The sequence below is a fragment of the Brassica oleracea genome, chromosome C7 (genome assembly GCF_000695525.1).
Source record: "Brassica oleracea var. oleracea cultivar TO1000 chromosome C7, BOL, whole genome shotgun sequence".
In the NCBI taxonomy this organism is placed as follows: Eukaryota; Viridiplantae; Streptophyta; class Magnoliopsida; order Brassicales; family Brassicaceae; genus Brassica; species Brassica oleracea.
Genome location: NC_027754.1, coordinates 47,912,085 through 47,930,376, shown reverse-complemented (window position 1 = coordinate 47,930,376; position 18,292 = coordinate 47,912,085). Strand labels below are relative to the sequence as shown.

The following is an 18,292-nucleotide window of genomic DNA, read 5'->3' as shown; positions in this document are numbered from 1 at the left end:
ACAGATGCTATCTTTTATGCTGGGACTGGAAATTTGCTTTGTAGATCAGAGGATAAAGTGGTAATATTTGACCTTCAGCAAAGGCTTGTTCTTGGTGAACTTCAGACACCGTTTGTTAGGTATGTTGTTTGGTCCAATGATATGGATAATGTTGCTTTGCTCAGCAAACACACTATCATTATTGCGAGCAAAAAACTTGTCCTGCAGTGCACACTTCATGAGACAATACGTGTGAAGAGTGGAGCTTGGGATGACAATGGTGTCTTCATCTACACAACTTTGAACCATATCAAGTATTGTCTTCCTAATGGAGATAGCGGGATCATCCGAACCCTGGATGTGCCTATCTATATCACCAAGGTTTCTGGAAACACAATCTTTTGCTTGGACCGGGATGGGAAAAACAGGGCAATCACCATCAATGCAACTGAATACATTTTCAAGCTTGCACTGCTGAGAAAGAGATATGATCATGTCATGAGCATGATAAAGAACTCCCAGCTCTGTGGACAGGCTATGATTGCTTACCTGCAGCAGAAAGGATTCCCTGAAGTTGCCCTCCATTTTGTTGAAGACGAGAGAGTCCGATTCAACCTGGCTCTTGAAAGTGGCAACATCAGCGTCGCTGTGGCGTCCGCTACAGAGATTAATGAGAAAGAGCAGTGGTATAGACTTGGAGTGGAGGCTCTTCGCCAAGGTAATGCTGGAATTGTTGAATTTGCGTACCAGCAAACGAAGAACTTTGAGAGGTTATCTTTTCTTTACCTCATTACTGGTAAGTTGGACAAGCTTTCAAAGTTGATGAAGATTGCAGAAGTGAAGAACAACGTGATGGGTCAGTTTCACAATGCTCTCTACCTAGGAGATGTTAAAGAGCGTGTCAAGATACTTGAGAATGCTGGTCATTTACCTCTCGCTTATATCACTGCTTCGGTTCATGGTTTAACGGACACTGCTGAGCGACTTGCGACTGAGCTAGGAGACAACGTGCCCTCGTTACCTGAGGGGAAAACTCCGTCGCTTTTAATGCCACCATCTCCCGTCATGTGTGGTGGTGATTGGCCTCTTCTAAGAGTGATGAAGGGAATATTTGAAGGCGGACTTGAGAGTGCAGCCAGAGGAGGGGCTGTTGATGAAGATGAAGAAGATGCTGGTGGTGATTGGGGTGAGGGACTTGACATGGTCGATGTTGATGGAATGGAGAACAGAGACATCGAAGCCATTTTGGCGGAAGCTGAAGGAGCGGAAGAAGATAATGATGAAGAAGGTGGATGGGGTGAACTTGAGGGCTTGGACCTCCCACCAGAGCTTGACACTCCTAAGGCCTCTGCTAACGCACGTTCATCCGTCTTCGTGACACCTACTCAAGGTATGCCCGTAAGCCATATTTGGAGCCAGAAATCATCACTTGCTGCTGAGCAAGCTGCAGCTGGAAGCTTCGACACTGCAATGCGTCTGCTCAACAGACAGCTTGGCATAAGGAACTTTGCCCCTTTGAAATCGATGTTTATTGATTTGTTCAGTGGCAGCCATAGCTACCTGCGTGCTTTTTCTTCATCTCCTGTGGTTCCACTTGCCATTGAACGTGGATGGAGCGAGTCAAACAGTCCCAACGTCCGTGGCCCACCAGCTCTTGTTTATGATTTCTCTCAGCAAGAAGAGAAGCTCAAGTCCGGCTACAAAGCCACAACAAGTGGGAAAGATGAGAAATTGACTGAGGCTCTCCGGCTCTTCCTCTCTATCCTCCACACCATCCCTCTAGTGGTGGTCGAGTCAAGAAGTGAAGTAGATGAGGTTAAGGAACTGGTCAGTATCGCTAAAGAATATGTCCTCGGTCTTAAAATGGAGCTCAAGAGAAGACAGAAGAAAGATGATCCAGTGAGGCAGCAGGAGCTTGCTGCTTACTTCACTCACTGCAACCTCCAACTACCTCACTTACGACTCGCGCTGTTAAATGCAATGACCGTCTGCTACAAGGCCAAGAATCTCGCCACTGCCTATAACTTCGCTAAAAGATTGCTGGAAACCAACCCATTGGAGAGCCATGCCAGAGCGGCTAGACAAATCGTTCAAGCCGCTGAACGCAATATGACTGATACAACCGAGCTCAATTACGACTTCAGAAACCCGTTCGTGATATGTGGGTCAACCTATGTTCCAATCTACAGAGGTCAGAAAGACGTGTCCTGTCCATACTGCACCGCCAGGTTTGTTCCAAGCCAGCAAGGAAACATATGCGGGGTCTGTGATCTTGCAGTCATTGGCGCAGCCGCATCTGGTTTGATATGCTCGCCGTCTCAGGTCCGGTGATCAATTCTCATCCTCTTCAAACGTGAGGTAAGTGTACTAGATGCTCTATTAACTGAAAAAGATTGGTGTGCTTTTGTTTTTTTGTGATTGTGCGCTTACAAAAGTCTTATTTGTGAACTTCTTCGTTGCAGGTTCTGTTACTCTTATGAGTCTTTCAAGTTGTTTCTTATCTTCAGTGACAACGCATGAGAGAACTTTAGCTGCTTTGCTTATATTTTTCGTTTTGTTTGGTTTTATATTTTAAATTCTCAAAACATTTCAATTACGTTTGTTGGATTTTAAAACTCGATCATTATGATGATAGAATAATAATATAGACGAATTTTGTTGAGTTAATAATGCATTATTTTTCTTGGTAATTTTGAATTGATGCATAATTGTTACTCCAATTATTATAAACATCGTGCAAAAGGATAGCAACACAATCACTTAGTAAAAACATGAAAAAGGTTATGTAACATCTCGTTCAAGGGCAACGTCAGAATTAAAACGCCTTTGTGCTGTGAGACTATTCACTATAAGCCCAAGCAACTCCATTAACTCTTTATTTTCAAACTTAAATACAATACATGAACACAGCTCCATGAAAGAGTATTATAAAGAGTTTGGGATCAAAGAGACAGTTGCAGCTTTATATTTACAAGCAGGTAGTACATATGGTGTATATAAGCATAAGCAATGTCAAATATTGTATTCCACTGAAAGACGCAAGACGTTCCAACAAATGTGACATGCTAATATAGAAAAAGAAAGCGATGCATTATTTCCTTCTTCAGTCTTATGGGTCAATCAAACCCTAGCAGCAAGAGAATGTAACAATTGACAAAATTAAGCGAACTTTGATTAAGATAATCTTAAACTTTTTTTTTTTTTTGTAACACAAGATAATCTTAAACTAGAAATAATAATAATAACACCCCCTCCCCATATGTTTTTGTGCATTTAGATCAACTGAAATTCCCCAAGAAAATAAAAGATTGAATAATATAGAGGTTTGGCGTTTACCAAAAAAAATATAGAGGTTACTGCAGGTCCCGTTTGGGAATGAAACAGAGGATCCTAGTTTTGGCAATTTCTTTGTTGGTTCACAATTGGATCCATTCTTTTTCTGCAAAACTTGATCAACACGCCATTGTTTTTTAGTCATTTCTTTTCTTTTTACCATGAGTGTAAGGAGTACGGTAGCCTTCTATGAAAGATATTCCCTCAGTCGCCTGTCACAGAGTAAGCCAAGTCCTCTACAAGTTACTGCAGAAGTTAAGAGGTGAAATCTCAGAGAGATTTCATTCATCATAGTCGCGTATAAATAAAAGGGGTTGCAGTTCAAAAAAATAAAAATAAATAAAAGGGGTAGACGACGACAAAAACTATACTTATTACTTGCTTGTCTAATCATTCACTCATTCATTCATTCATCAAACTGTAGCATAAAGAGTTTGGGATCAAAGAGACGGTTACAAAACAAGCTTAATTATCTACAAGAAAGTGGGTACTGATGTTTATAAGCAAAAGCAATGTCAAATTGTATTCCCCTAAAAGTCACAAGACATTTATTTTCTTTGTGTTATAAAATAAAAGTCAGCCGCTTATGTTGAAAATATAAAAGATGTGAGGTCCGCTGCAATATTTACACAGTGAATTTCGTTGTAACTCTCATCTCACACTTTTCTTCTCCTTCTGTAATAAACTCTATCTCTCTATATCAGTGTTATTTCTTTCTACGGGTATAAAATTTCGCCCTTATTTAAATTCCTGCGATACAATAAAATTCTGATTCTTTTCATAACACTTTGTCATTTTTTCCATTTTTAAAGCTTGTTTATGTTTTAAAATGGTGGTTAATAATGGTTGATCCTATAGAGTTATGAATTAATCACGGTATATTAAGTTATTTAAGCATCAGGATCCGTGGCGCAATGGTAGCGCGTCTGACTCCAGATCAGAAGGTTGCGTGTTCGATTCACGTCGGGTTCAAAACTCCCGAAAATTTGATCCTTAAATTTTTTCCTTCTTTACATAAACAGCCCCCACTGTTTTCTGGCTTTTCTTAATACGCCCTCAAATATATTTTTTTGTATCTGTGAGAACGTTATCTACGAAGACAATCTCAGCGTCCTCTGTCAGTGACGTATAAGCTTCATATAAGGAGTATACTAAGGCAGATATGAAGGAGCATGTGCAGATGCTGATGAAAACGATGGAGAAAGATGGAATTGTACCTAACAAGAGATTCTTCTTGGAAGCTCTTGAAGTTTTCAGGTCAAGACTACCTGGTTCGATCGAGCAAGAATGAACTCAACTGGATCGAGCAGGACACGAGAAAGTAACTAAAGATTTAACTGTTTTTGTAGGTATTAGTGTTAGTCTCTTATGTATGTTTAGTCATTGTAAAGAGTAAAATGTAATGCTGGATATATTTTTAATATTTTTTTCATTATCCTTTATGTAAAAGAAAAAATAACAAATCTAAATATATTTTTAGACTGATTAATTCATTAGTCAACAGAAAGTTGAGTTTTTCTTCTTCTTGGGAATCAAATGTAATTAGTATAGAGTTTTTTTGGATAATTAATCATTTTCAGTATTATTTTTTTAAAAATGATTCTAAGACCATCTTTAATCCACTTTTATATTTCTCTTTACATTTTCTTTTAAAATATAAAAACTCTATTAGAGACATGGGTTTGCTCCAATATATGCTTTTATAATATAATTTCTCTATTTTTAGGAGAAAATATTGAGAAATATTTTAGGAGAATATAGTGAGAAATATTATTTTATCTCTAAAAGTAGAGGCAAAACAACATATCTATGTATCTTAATCTATAAATAGATGAATTGTATTATAGATGCATACAATGGAGAAGAAAATATAGAAATGTGCATCGAATATGTTCTAAAGGTAAATAATCTTTTTCAGAAAGGGTATTCAACGTTTATACCTTTTTCTAAAGGTAAATAATCTTTTTTCTTAAGGTAAATATCATAGAAAAGGTAAGGTATTCAACGTTTTCAGTAATTTGACTCATTTAATTTTCTATTTATTGGAAAGGTCAAACATTGTTCAAATTCAATGTAAAGCTACTAGTGGCAGGGGGATAATAGCAAGTTGTTATAAGTGTAGCATATTACGTATACAGATAACTTTTGATTCTGGTTCAGAATAAGTTCTAACGTTTGTGTATAAATACCTCGTAAGTTGTATGGTTCTTGATATAAAAAAAAGGTTCCTTTCATCTTTAATTACTCTCTATGTAAACGAACCTAAGATCATCAATTTTTTTGTGTCATCTGTGTTTGATCTTTTTTTTTATTCTTCATCAGTGGTAGCAATGTGGTTCTTTCGAGCAGGGACGATCGCTATTCTCATAATCGCGTTTCTGCAAAATGCTGCGGCTAAGAAAAGACCACACAGTATTGTAAAGTATCATGGTGCAGTCGCAACAGACGATGGACGGTGTTCTAGAATAGGAATGAAAGTTCTTCGTCAAGGAGGAAACGCTATTGATGCTTCTGTTGCCGCTGCTTTTTGTTTGGGCGTTGTGAGTCCAGCGTCTAGCGGTATAGGCGGTGGATCGTTTATAGTGGTTAAGATGGCTGGTGGCAAGGAAGTAGCTTATGATTCTAGAGAAACTGCTCCTCTCCGTGCCACTGAGGTAATGTTGTTTTAGTAATGTGCGTTTTGAAATAAACATTTCTTCATTAACATTTTTGAATCACATACGATATATGTTTTTGCTCTTGGTATTGAACATTTATGTGGGTAAGAGCATTTTTGTGCGCTTTTATAATTGTTGAACGCGAGCGTTTTTTAATATATTTTCTTCTTATTAAGAATTTTGAGCACGATCTTAAATCTTCGTAACGTTTTTATGCTATTCAACAAGTGTTTTTATTTTATTTCTTGATATGTGTCATAGACATCTTGTTTTTCTATCTTGATATTGAACATGAACTAGTGTCTCTGATCAAAAATGCGTTTTGAATTTAAGTTATATAGCGTTTGACGTTTGATGCAAAGACATTTCTTGGTTGTATTTTTTCTTGATGTAGAATATGTATGGAGGCAATCTTGATCTAAAAAAGAGAGGAGCCTTATCAGTAGGAGTTCCCGGGGAAGTTGCTGGTCTATTCACAGCTTGGAAACAACATGGAAAGCTACCGTGGAAGCGGTTAGTTAGTCCAGCAAAGAAACTCGCAGCTAGAGGTTTCAAGATTTCAAAGTATCTCTATATGCAAATGAACACAACCAGGGACCATATCCTAGCAGACAAAGGTCTCTCTAAACTATTTGTTTCAAATGGTGAGCTTAAGAAACCAGGAACACTTTGCCGAAACCCAAAACTGGCTTTAACTTTGAGGCAAATTGCAAAGTATGGTCCAAAAGCGTTTTATAATGGCACGGTTGGTGTTAACCTTGTGAGAGATATCCTCAAATCAGGAGGGATAATAACTTTGAAAGATCTACAAAGTTATAGAGTTAATGTCAAAGAACCATTATCTAATGATATTCTTGGATACCGTTTACTCGGGATGCCTCCTCCTTCATCCGGTGGTGCTGCAATGGTCCTTGTAAGTTCAGTTTTGTGGAAAATTCACATTTTATCAAATTCAAGTTTACTAAAAATTTTAATACGGAGTTTCTTCTGTTGCAGATTTTGAACATTCTTTCTCAATATGGGGTTCCATCAGGTGTATCGGGCTCTCTCGGTGTTCATCGTTTAGTCGAGGCTCTGAAACATGCTTTTGCAATTAGAATGAACATTGGAGATCCAGATTTTGTTGACGTTAGTAAAGTCGTTTCGAATATGTTGTCTCCAAAGTTTGCACAAGACTTGAAGAGGAAGATAAACGACAAGAAAACCTTTGACCCAAAATATTATGGTGGCAGGTTAGTTTTTCTTTTTTTTAATTTATAACAAATCATGCAGATTCTTTTTTTTTTTTTAATTTTTGATTTATTAATCTTCTTTAATTTTTAGGTGGAATCAGATCAAAGATCATGGAACAAGCCACTTATCGATAATAGATCATGAGAGGAATTGTGTTTCGATGACTAGTACAATAAATGCTTTCTTTGGGGCACTGATGCTGTCTCCTAGCACGGGAATCGTTCTGAACAACGAAATGGACGATTTCTCGATCCCGTTGAAGTCCTTCAATGACTCAGATAAGCCGCCACCAGCACCTGCTAACTTCATCCGTCCCGGGAAACGACCTTTGTCATCCATGACTCCCACCATTGTACTCAAGGTTTGAAGCAAAAAAGAATAACTTGTGATACACGGTACACTTACTTATGTACTACTCTAAGCTACAGATTTTTTTATGTGTTGGTTTACGTAGGACGGTAAAGTTAAAGCAGCAGTGGGTGCAAGCGGAGGAATGTATATCATCGCCGGAACAACGGAAGTTTTCTTGAATCATTTTTTACTCAACATGGATCCTCTTTCTTCTGTCGTGGCTCCAAGAATTTACCATCAGGTTTTTGTTTCTACAGTAACTTTCTTGTTATTTGGTCCATAACTAAAACTTGATTCATGTATTGTCATTTCCAGTTGATACCAAACAGTGTTAAGTATGAGAACTGGACGACGGCTTACAATGATCATTTCGAGATACCTAAACGGACAAGACATGTGTTGGAGAAGAAAGGACATGTCCTAACGCCGTTCGCAGGAGGGACAATTTCTCAGTTCATAGTTCAAGAATCCGATGGGAAGCTTGTGGCTGTGAGTGATCCAAGAAAAGGAGGGTTCCCTTCAGGATATTGAGATCGGATTTGATTTTTTCTCCTTGTGTATTATTGAATCGAAATGAATTATTGACATTTTTCTTCCAGAAATATTAATCCAGAGCTTTATTTTATGGCAAATCTCATAAAAATTAAACAAAAAAAGGTCACCTAAAAAACCCTAAAAATAATTTTTATGACCTAAATAGTTCAAAAATACTGAAATATTTTTTATTAAATAACAATAAGAAATAATAAATTTGACATAAATATTTTTTAAAATATGATTATTTTGATTTTTACACGATAAATCTTAAATTATAAACTCTAAACTCTAATCACCAAATCCTATACTCACCCCTCCCAAAAAAAATCATAATTCTAGATTAATTAATCATAGGGATATATGTGTTTTTAAACTCTTTAATAAAAACTATTTAAATCATTTTTTTTATTTTATGAGAAATTCTCTAGGATAACTTTTTTAAGTTTTTGTCACAAAAATATACCTCATTAAAGAAAATGACCAAAATAAGTTTTACTAAAGAGTAAAAATGTATTTTTACCCAGAGTTAACTAATCTAGACTTAGTGTTTAGAGCTAAGGGGTGGGTTTTGGGAATAGAGTTTCAAATTAAAAAAAAAATTGAAAATTTCAAAATAAAAATAGCTATTTTTGTCATTTTCTTTCTTAAGTGATATTTTTGTGACAAAACTTAAAAAGGGTTATTTGAGAGAATTGCCCTTATTTTATTCATTCACTAGGTGATAATCCGCGCCCTGCGCGGAGTGAATAGATTTAAAGAGATTATCTCTTTTAATTAATATATATTATAAAAGTAGAAATCATAGAAAGAAATATTGCATTTCTTTAAACTGAAGCACACAAAAATTTTGTGGTATTAAAAGAAAAAAAATGGGCTTTTTGTTGTAAAAAAATTAAGAACGGTGAAGTTTAGAAAAAAAAATTGTCTTTTTGTATTTAAAATTGGTTTTGTTAATCATGGATCTTTTTTATTATAAGTTCACCAACTAATTGATAATTTAAAAAATTAAAATGGACCTTTTTAATTAGTAAAATAACAACAAAATTTTATTTGGACCCATAGACCCATGGCAATTGCCAATGTGGCCATAGGTTAGAGCCGGAACTGTTAATAAGAGTAAGAAAATACTAATATAAATAAATTATGAAGTAGAGATAAAATGAAACATAAACAATAAAATAATAAAACTCTTCAGAAACAAAATATAAGAAAACAAAAATAAATTAAAAATTGATAGTTAAATAATGCCATGACTGTCGTGAATGCTAGAACGTAGTGGTAAAGATCGATGTTTTGAGAATGAGAGAATGGTGAGGATATGTATATATAAGGCCTAATATTTATATATGCAAGGCGCCTAGGTCTAGGGTATACTCGATATCATTAATTGCTACAATCAAATTTCGTATTCCAAATCGAAATCTGAATATATTACTTCCTTTGTTCCTCATCGTACACTATTTGATTGTTGTATTATAGGAAACTAATGTGGTGCTGGTCAATCAAATTAAATGTAAAAATCAATCAGTGAATTCATTCTAAATTTGACGTGGTTGACAATTCAAAGTTGGTCTTTAACTTAAATTAACCAAATCAATGCCACTAAATCTATATACGGCTATTCAATGTACGTAGATACCATAACTAAATAAAAAAAAGTGTACGTATATATCTATAAGATTTTGCGATTATATAATAATTCTTGAACATTGCGATTGTGATTGGTATATTTATCTATTACGGAGAAGAGTTGCAGCAACATATATATAAGTAGATATGTAGATACATACGTACACAAAAATTATTTTATGTAATCTAACTGTATAGAAAGACATTAATATTTAAGTCATGCTATATAACGAATTGCTATATAAAGATGCGTAGCAAGTTGAGTTAAGTCAGGCTATATAACGAATTGCCATATTGAAATCGATCATTAGGAAGAATCTCAGGTTATGACAATAAAATATCTACGTATTTAAAGATGCAAGCGTTTCTAATTGAAGCGTAGCAAGCAGGGCGCAGCTTAATTTTTTTTTTGTGAGACAATAAGCTTATAGTATATACCCTCTTTTTAATGTAATGAGCAATGTCAAATGTTGTAATTAGTCTAGCTAATAAAGGGTTTTTGAATATATGAGATGAGAGAGCTCCTTATGCTGACACGTAGGAAATGGCACACTTGTAATAAACACATGAAGTAAAGGTTATTTATATATAATGCTTTTCAAATAATAAAAAAAGATTTGTTTTTTCTCAATCAGAATTGGCATCATTTATTTTCTTCTAGTCATATAATACTGCAATCAATAATTTAGTAACCTTGTGCTATATGTTCAACTCTATATGTATGTTAAAAACATTTAAAACATTGATGTAGTCTAAAAGCATTTAATGTAGTCTAAAAACATTTAAAACATTGACAAAAAGAAGAAGAAGAAGAAGAAAATATTCAAAAGAATTGGAACTTTCGGAAAATGATTTAATATTCATAATTTATCTACCATTTCTTAAGAGATGTTAATTTTTATGCACCTTCGAGATAGCTCATAATCAAATGAGACTTTGACCACATACTCTTATTAATACTCGTCTGATGAACAATCTCTTGTCACAAAGGACGTAAGGACGAGACATTTTCAGAAACAGAAATACAGATGAATTGTAAGTTACTTAGTTTTTCTAATTCACATAAAAATAAATCGCCAATGATTATTCATAATTAGTTGGTTAATTGACTGTTTGCTACAACTGATATCATGATACGTTGTCTCTTGTTTGATCCTTCATTCATCGTAGCAAGGGCTCTAATACGATCAGCAACGATCGTTCTTCTTCTAATCGCGTTTTTGAAAAACGCTGCGGCTCATAAAAGACAGCAAAGTATTGTTGCGTATCATGGCGCGGTTGCAACGGACGATGGACGGTGTTCTGAAATCGCGATGAAAGTTCTTCAAAAAGGAGGAAACGCGATTGATGCGTCGGTCGCTGCTGCTCTATGTTTGGGCGTTGTGAGTCCAGCATCTAGCGGTCTAGGCGGTGGATCGTTTGCAGTGGTTAAGATAGCTGGTGGGAAGGAAGTTGCTTATGACTCTAGAGAGGTTGCTCCTCTACGCGCCACTGAGGTAACATCGTTTTAGTAACAAATGCATTTACTTTTGCTCTGAACGAAATATGCGTTTTGAAATAAGCGTTTTCCGAATCATTGGTATTTTTTTTCTTGCTCTCTTGGTGTAGAATATTCATGGGAGTAAAAACTTTTATTTAGCCCTAAAATAAATAAAATAAAAAATTAGCATTGCTGAACATTTCGTCCTCATATATTAGCGTTTAAGACGCTATCTTGAGCTTTTAAGTTGCGTTTTCATAACATATGGACCATATATAGTTAATGCATAAATTAATATATTATATAGAGTAATACTATTTCCAAACGTGATTCTGAGCTAAGTAGCGTTTTCCTTGACGTTCTTGACGTAGAATATGTATGATGGTAATCAAGACCTAAAGAAGAAAGGAGCCTTATCAGTAGCTGTTCCCGGTGAAGTCGCGGGTCTATTCACGGCTTGGACACAACGCGGGAAACTGCCATGGAAGAAATTAGTTAATCCCGCAAGGAAACTGGCAGCTAAAGGATTCAAGATTTCAAAGTATCTCTACATGCAGATGAACGCAACTAGTGATGATATCTTAGCAGACAAAGGTCTGTCTGACCTATTTGTTTCTAAAGGCGACCTCAAAAAGCCAGGGACGATTATCCGTAACCCAAAATTGGCTTGTACACTGAAGCAAATCGGTAAATATGGTTCAAAAGCGTTTTACAATGGTACGGTTGGGGAATATCTGGTGAGAGATATACAAAAGTCTGGAGGGATAATAACTTTGAAAGATTTGCAAAGTTACAAAGTTAAGGTTAAGGAGCCATTATCTACTGACATTCTTGGATTCCGATTACTCGGTATGCCGCCTCCTTCCTCCGGTGGTCCTGCTATGGTGCTTGTAAGTCAAGTTATATTTTTTTGGGTGTAATTTTCACATTTCATCAAACTTAGGTTTACTTATTTGGGGGTTTCTTGTGTTGCAGGTTTTAAATATTCTTTCTCAATATGGGGTTCCATCCGGTGTTTCGGGCCCTCTCGGTGTTCATCGATTAGTCGAGGCTCTGAAACACGCATTTGCAATTAGAATGAACCTTGGGGATCCGGATTTCGTCGATGTTACCAAAGTTGTTTCGGATATGTTGTCTCCAGAGTTTGCGAAAGACTTAAAGAAAAAGATTAGCGATGAGAGAACCTTCAAGCCCAAACATTATGGTGCCAAGTAATTTTTTTCAATCTGTTAAATCCACAGACTTATTTATTTATTTATTTATTGATTATTGATCTTCCTTCCCCTCCAATACGTAGATGGAATGAGCTTCAGGATCACGGGACGAGCCATTTGTCGATAATAGACAAGGATAGAAATGTTGTTTCGATGACTAATACAGTGAACTATTTCTTTGGGGCACTAATGCTGTCTCCCAGCACAGGAATCGTTCTGAACAACGAAATGGATGATTTCTCAATCCCCATGAAATTCGTTGGCGACCGCGACGTGCCGCCACCAGCACCGGCTAACTTCATCCGTCCAGGGAAACGACCTTTGTCCTCAATGGCTCCCACCATTGTACTTAAGGTTAGAAAAATAGGCATGTTACTTGTGACACACGAAAATATGAATTAGGGCTCAGTTTTTTATGCCTTGGTTTTACGCAGGACGGTAAAGTTAAAGCCTCGGTGGGTGCAAGCGGAGGAATATTTATCATCGCTGGAACAACGGAAGTTTTCTTGAATCATTTCTTCCTCAACATGAATCCTCTCTCTTCCGTCTTGGCTCCGAGAATCTACCACCAGGTTTTTATTCCCTTACCCTTAATTAGTAGAAACTTTCTTGTTCTTCTTTGTTCATAACTAAAAATTGTTATTGTGATTTCCTTTTGCAGTTGATACCAAACAGTGTTTTGTATGAGAACTGGACTACTGTTTACGATGACCATTTCGAGATTCCTAAAGAGACAAGAGATGTGTTGGAGAAGAAAGGTCATGTCCTAGCGCCGATTGCTGGTGGGATGATTTCTCAGTTCATAGTTCAAGAATCCGATGGGAAGCTTGTGGCTGTGAGTGATCCAAGAAAAGGAGGGTTCCCTTCAGGATATTAAGACTTGATAAATTTGGTTCAAATAATATTATTTCATCCAACTTGTAATGGTTACAAACCTTTAAATCGATAAATAAAAAGCGATAATATCGATCCAGAATTAAATTATCAACTTTCTTTTTTTATTTATTGAATTAAATTATTAACTTGCTCATGGGGTTAGTGGAAACCGAATATATTTGATAAAATAAGAAAATATAGAGATGAATCAATTTTTTTTTTTTAAACATCAGCACTAGAATCCCCTATATATTAATTGAAGTCTTTTAAATAGTTATAACCTGAATTTTGTAAAAATTTTAAAAAAACTCAATCTTATGTGGTAGTTGTGTATGTATTCTAAATCATATTTCAAAGAATTCTAGAGCACCTTATATAAACCATAGTTTAAAAATATAACGTTGGTTCATTATTTAACCCAAACTATAAGAAGCATATATTCTTTCCTTAAATAAAAGGTACATAATTACCTAATACGATTAACATATATGTAACAATTAATGACTATGAATAATAAAGATTTGATGACAATTTTTGCATCTTTCTTCATTTTTGTTTAATTTTATATTATTTAAAAAATTAAACAATAATATTAACCATATAATAAAAAAATTAGATTTTTTCTTATATCTTATATTTTGATTTTTTTTAAATGACTTTAAATTACAAAACTGATGAAACCTTATATGTTATATTTAAAATTTTTTAAAACGACTTTAAATTACAAAAATGAGGAAACTTTATATGTTATATTTTTCCTAATATGTTAGATTTTTCTTATATGTTATATTTTGAATTTTTTCAAACGATTTTAAATTACAAAAAATGTGAGTTTTCTTTAACCATACGGCTAAAAACATTAAAATGACATGTATCAATTTGATGGTTGAATCTGAAACCTTTCAAAACCATACGGAAGATAAAGGTAAAAATAATTCAACTTTAGAAACAATAATGTTCATTTTTTTCAAAAATGTGTTCGGTGAAAAAAATAAGATTTTTGTGTCATAATTTGTTTAATGTCCAATCCGATCAACCCATAATATATTAATTATAGTTTAGTTCCACAATTTTTAATAAAAATGATCCGGTCCACCAGAAAAAAATTATATAATAACAACGAAAAACATTATATATGTATAGATAAAATGATCACATATATAAAAAAATTATCGATAATATATACAAATAAATTGTCCAGGTCTTATCCTAGTCTTACTTAGTATAAATAGATTACATACATAAGAGTGTGTTTAAAATATATCATATGGAAATGGAAACCATATTGTCTTTTAGACAAATAGAATCACGTTAAAAAAATATTATTTTCCAAGTATAACATTCCAAATGTTAATTTATAAAAAAATTACGTAGATCATGAAGACCATATATCCTCTTTCTCACACCAAAATAGCTTGTACATACATAATAGTGTGTTTAAAATATATCATATGGAAATGGAAACCATATTGTCTTTTAGACAAATAGAATCACGTTAACAAAATATTATTTGCCAAGTATAACATTCCAAATGTTAATTTATAAAAAAAAACAACGTAGATCATGAAGACCATATATCCTCTTTCTCACACCAAAATAGCTTGCAAGCATTTATAGCCATTCTTTACATAGTAAAATTTTCCATTATGAACAATGCTTCTCACCTTGATTTGATTGGTGAACCCGTAAGTATTGCGAAAAGTCACGTCTTAAAACATAATCGCAGAACCATAACACATCTCTCATTTCTCGTGAGCTAACCATAACGATCAAGAAAGATTTTCTAAAATTTCAGCAATCGTGGCGAAGCTATATAAAAAGGAAGAGGAGAGCAAAAAGGTCATGGAGGAAGAAGAGGAGGAGGAAGACGACACGTTCGAGGATGCCGTGTGCAACAAGACACCAGCCAGAGTCAACACACCTTTGTCTATAATCACGGAGGCGTTCGAAAATCTAGCTGATCTTCTAAAACCCGACATAACAACCGAAGAAGACGGTTTGAGTCTTGATGCTTTCTGCAATGCGTGTACGCACGTCTCTGTCCTCTTCAGCTGCCTAGGGTTCGCCTTCAAATTTGCTGAGATGGAGTACATCTCCAAAGTTAACGATTTGGTTGAAGCCTCGAAAACATTAGACACGTTACAGAATATTTTGGACCTAGACGTGGAGAAAGATACGGTGAAAACACCTGGAAGCCGTTCACGTAACCTGAGACGCGTGAGACTAGGGTTAGACCTAATCCGAGCAATCTTCGAGAAGTTCTTGATGACAGATGAGTACTCTTTGAAAGACGCTGCGACAACAGCTTACACAGAAGTATGCGCACCGTTTCATACATGGGCTGTTAGAACCGCGGTTTACGCGGGAATGTATACGCTTCCGACGAGGGATCAACTTCTGATACGGCTCGATGAAACTGAACAATCTGTTGAGAAGAACATGAGGAGGTACATGGAAGCTTCACGTCCCATCATAGAGTATATTGACAAACTTTACATTGAAAGGAACATTAAACTCGACTGGTAACCATTTTTGTTACTACGTCAGTTTTGTCTTTGTAAATTACTAATATTACTATTGATATTTTTTTGTCTTTGTCTTTGTAAATTAAAATGGAGCTTTTGTTTGAAGGCCAAAAAACGAGGGTTTGTCATTGTCACTTGATGACAAACCCTCGTTTTCAAAACTCCTTTTCTACACTACCAGTTTATTTCTGAAGTTGACCGTTTGGTATCGACAAAACTTTCATTGGGTTTCGGTACTAATGTTATTTTTTCGGTTTTGGTCAATTATGTTATAGGATGCTTACTAGAATTATATATGATCTACAAAGACGCACGTAGTCTATAGGATGCTTACTAGAATTATATATCATTAATGACAAACTACTAGCATCATAGTCTGGGTGGTGTAGTCGGTTATCACGCTAGTCTCACACACTAGAGGTCCCTGGTTCGAACCCGGGCTCATACATTTTCTATTTTTGTCTAAAGGAAAAATCCCTATATCATTTAGTTGCTGGCTTGCTGCTGGTTCCATTATCCATTCCATAGCCTGGTTTTAGACCATGTCCACTGGGTTCAGTAGATACCCACTGTGGAAGAGTCTGGGTGGTGTAGTCTATCACGCTAGTGTCACACACTAGAGGTCCCGGTTCGAACCCGGGCTCAGACATTTTCTATTTTTTTCTAAAGGAAAAATCCCTATATCATTTAGTTGCTGGCTTGCTGCTGGTTCCATTATCCATCCCATAGCCTGGTTTTAGACCATGTCCACTGGGTTCGGTAGATACCCACTGTGGAAGAATCCATTTACTAGACGATGGTTTATAGCTTAAGTCTTCATGACATCATAAAGCTACTATAATTTGTAAAACGTTTATGCGTAGTCTCACTCACCAATAAAATGCGTTATCATCTTAATGTAAGGTTGTTGTACTGTACGCAAGATTTAGTTATCGATATTTGAATTCTCTGTAAACGTTATAAACCAACAATTGTTCGAAGCTCCATAAAAAGGGAAAAAAAAGGAATGCAGAGAAGAGAGGTCCATGACAGTAAGCTCCAAGCAACTAACTCGGTTCGTTCATCCTAGGTACCAAAGTCTAATAAAAACATACAAAGAGTCTTCTCCTGCGTTCTAACATTAAAATACCGGAAATTTCTATAAGACCAATACAAACCTTTTCGCCTACATTTCCACATGGTCTCGTTGGAACTCATGGTTCTGTTAACAATCTATTATTTTCTGTTTCTTTATATTGTTCTTGTACTTTCTTTAGATGTAATCTCTTATTTGATTTATTTTTGTTTAAAGCCCATCGATCATCCACTAAAATCATTTAGACTTTGTAAACAAATAATTTTAACACAGGAACGAAATTTCGGCCTATCATTAAGAAGGTGTCACAGAGGATTGTTCAAGTAAAAGATCGACACGCAAGTATTGCTCCCTATAGTGAGGGCATCTGAGTCACATGCTTCCACACGCCACCAAAGAGTTTGGAACTTCCCATACACATATATAAAAGTATACAATAGATTGGCACGCTTAAATGGTGAACACATCATTCTGAGAACACGTGTTAGAGAGTCGTTCATACAAACACCTTAAGATGCTCCACGAAAAAAGGGAATCTTAGTCATGTGCTGTTCCTGGGCATTTTTATTTGACATATATATATATATATATATATTATTTGTTTTTTAAATCTGTGGAGACTTCACATGAGCTATAAAATAGATGGTCCTAGTGTTAGTGTTGGGCATTCGGATTTTCGGTTCGGGTCGGTTCAGTTTATTCAGGTTGGGATGTTTAGGAACCGTTTAGGAACCAGACATTTTTCGGATCGGTTCGGTTCGGAAAATGTCGGGTTTGGATCGGGTTCTTATTTTTTTATAAAACCCGAAGTAGAACCGTATTACAAATAATTCGGGTTTGGTTCGGATTTAAAGCCAAAAACCAAAAAAATTTCAAAAACCAGAGTTAAACCCGGAAAAACCGAAAAAAATATTCGGGTTATTCGGGTAGTTCGGATTTTTTAGATATTTTTTATTTATAAATCATATTTTATATATATTGAAATTAAAAATAATTAATATATTTAATATATTCAAAATATTCGGGTACCCGTTCGGTTCTCGGTTCGGTCTCAGTTCGGTTTTGGTTTTCGGGTTTAGAAATATAGGAACCGTTCGGATTTTTGTAATTTTCGGTCCGGTTTCGGTCTCGGTTTTTTCGGTTCGGTTTTCGGGTTTCGGATAATATGTCCAGGACTAGATGGTACGCAAGTCTTGGCGGTCTTAAATTAATGACTTGAAGGGATTCGTGTTTATCTAATATTTCTTGCTTCAATTAGTTGCTTATAGTTTTTCTTATAAATTCAGCCTAATGTTCACATAATATTGACAGTACATTTAAGTTTCAAGCATTCTTTTTTTTTTTGCTGAAGGATTTTAAAAACTTTAATATTAAGCTCTCAAACCGATGTGATGAAATGATAT

General features: G+C 35.3%; 4 protein-coding genes and 3 non-coding genes across 8 annotated transcripts in view; all 7 read left to right on the top strand.

Annotated features, from left to right (window-relative positions):
- Positions 1 to 2,644, top strand: part of LOC106303484 (coatomer subunit alpha-1-like) — a 4,332-nt gene extending 1,688 nt beyond the window's left edge. Inside the window, exons 3-4 of the mRNA XM_013739740.1 lie at positions 5 to 2,337; positions 2,442 to 2,644. Of these exons, the coding sequence (XP_013595194.1) occupies positions 5 to 2,310 (2,306 nt within the window). The 3' untranslated portion in view covers positions 2,311 to 2,337; positions 2,442 to 2,644. The remainder of the gene's footprint in view (positions 1 to 4; positions 2,338 to 2,441) is intronic.
- Positions 2,645 to 4,212: 1,568 nt separating this feature from the next.
- Positions 4,213 to 4,284, top strand: TRNAW-CCA. Its single transcript has one exon. It is a non-coding gene; the product is annotated as a tRNA-Trp (tRNA).
- Positions 4,285 to 5,602: 1,318 nt separating this feature from the next.
- On the top strand, positions 5,603 to 8,084 carry LOC106305135 (gamma-glutamyltranspeptidase 1-like). The gene is made up of 6 exons (XM_013741503.1): positions 5,603 to 5,966; positions 6,364 to 6,882; positions 6,966 to 7,201; positions 7,293 to 7,563; positions 7,657 to 7,794; positions 7,869 to 8,084. Exons 1-6 carry the CDS (start codon positions 5,643 to 5,645, stop codon positions 8,082 to 8,084), a joined length of 1,704 nt encoding a protein of 567 aa, XP_013596957.1. The 5' UTR covers positions 5,603 to 5,642.
- A 2,573-nt stretch (positions 8,085 to 10,657) lies between these two features.
- Positions 10,658 to 13,320, top strand: LOC106305153 (gamma-glutamyltranspeptidase 1-like). Of its 2 annotated transcripts, none has more exons than XM_013741521.1 (7): positions 10,658 to 10,754; positions 10,890 to 11,215; positions 11,571 to 12,089; positions 12,175 to 12,410; positions 12,497 to 12,767; positions 12,848 to 12,985; positions 13,075 to 13,320. In XM_013741521.1, the coding sequence occupies exons 1-7, from the start codon at positions 10,748 to 10,750 to the stop codon at positions 13,288 to 13,290; spliced, it is 1,713 nt and encodes a 570-aa protein (XP_013596975.1). In that variant the 5' UTR covers positions 10,658 to 10,747; the 3' UTR covers positions 13,291 to 13,320. The 2 variants fall into 2 exon arrangements, with proteins under 2 accessions (XP_013596975.1, XP_013596974.1); XM_013741520.1 differs by having other exon boundaries at positions 10,687 to 10,700; positions 10,894 to 11,215.
- Positions 13,321 to 14,989: 1,669 nt separating this feature from the next.
- LOC106305173 (ACD11 homolog protein-like) lies at positions 14,990 to 15,927 on the top strand. Its single transcript, XM_013741539.1, has one exon. It carries the CDS (start codon positions 15,132 to 15,134, stop codon positions 15,813 to 15,815), a length of 684 nt encoding a protein of 227 aa, XP_013596993.1. The 5' UTR covers positions 14,990 to 15,131; the 3' UTR covers positions 15,816 to 15,927.
- Positions 15,928 to 16,188: 261 nt separating this feature from the next.
- On the top strand, positions 16,189 to 16,262 carry TRNAV-CAC. Its single transcript has one exon. It is a non-coding gene; the product is annotated as a tRNA-Val (tRNA).
- A 131-nt stretch (positions 16,263 to 16,393) lies between these two features.
- On the top strand, positions 16,394 to 16,463 carry TRNAV-CAC. The gene has a single exon. It is a non-coding gene; the product is annotated as a tRNA-Val (tRNA).
- The last annotated feature ends 1,829 nt before the right edge of the window (positions 16,464 to 18,292 follow it).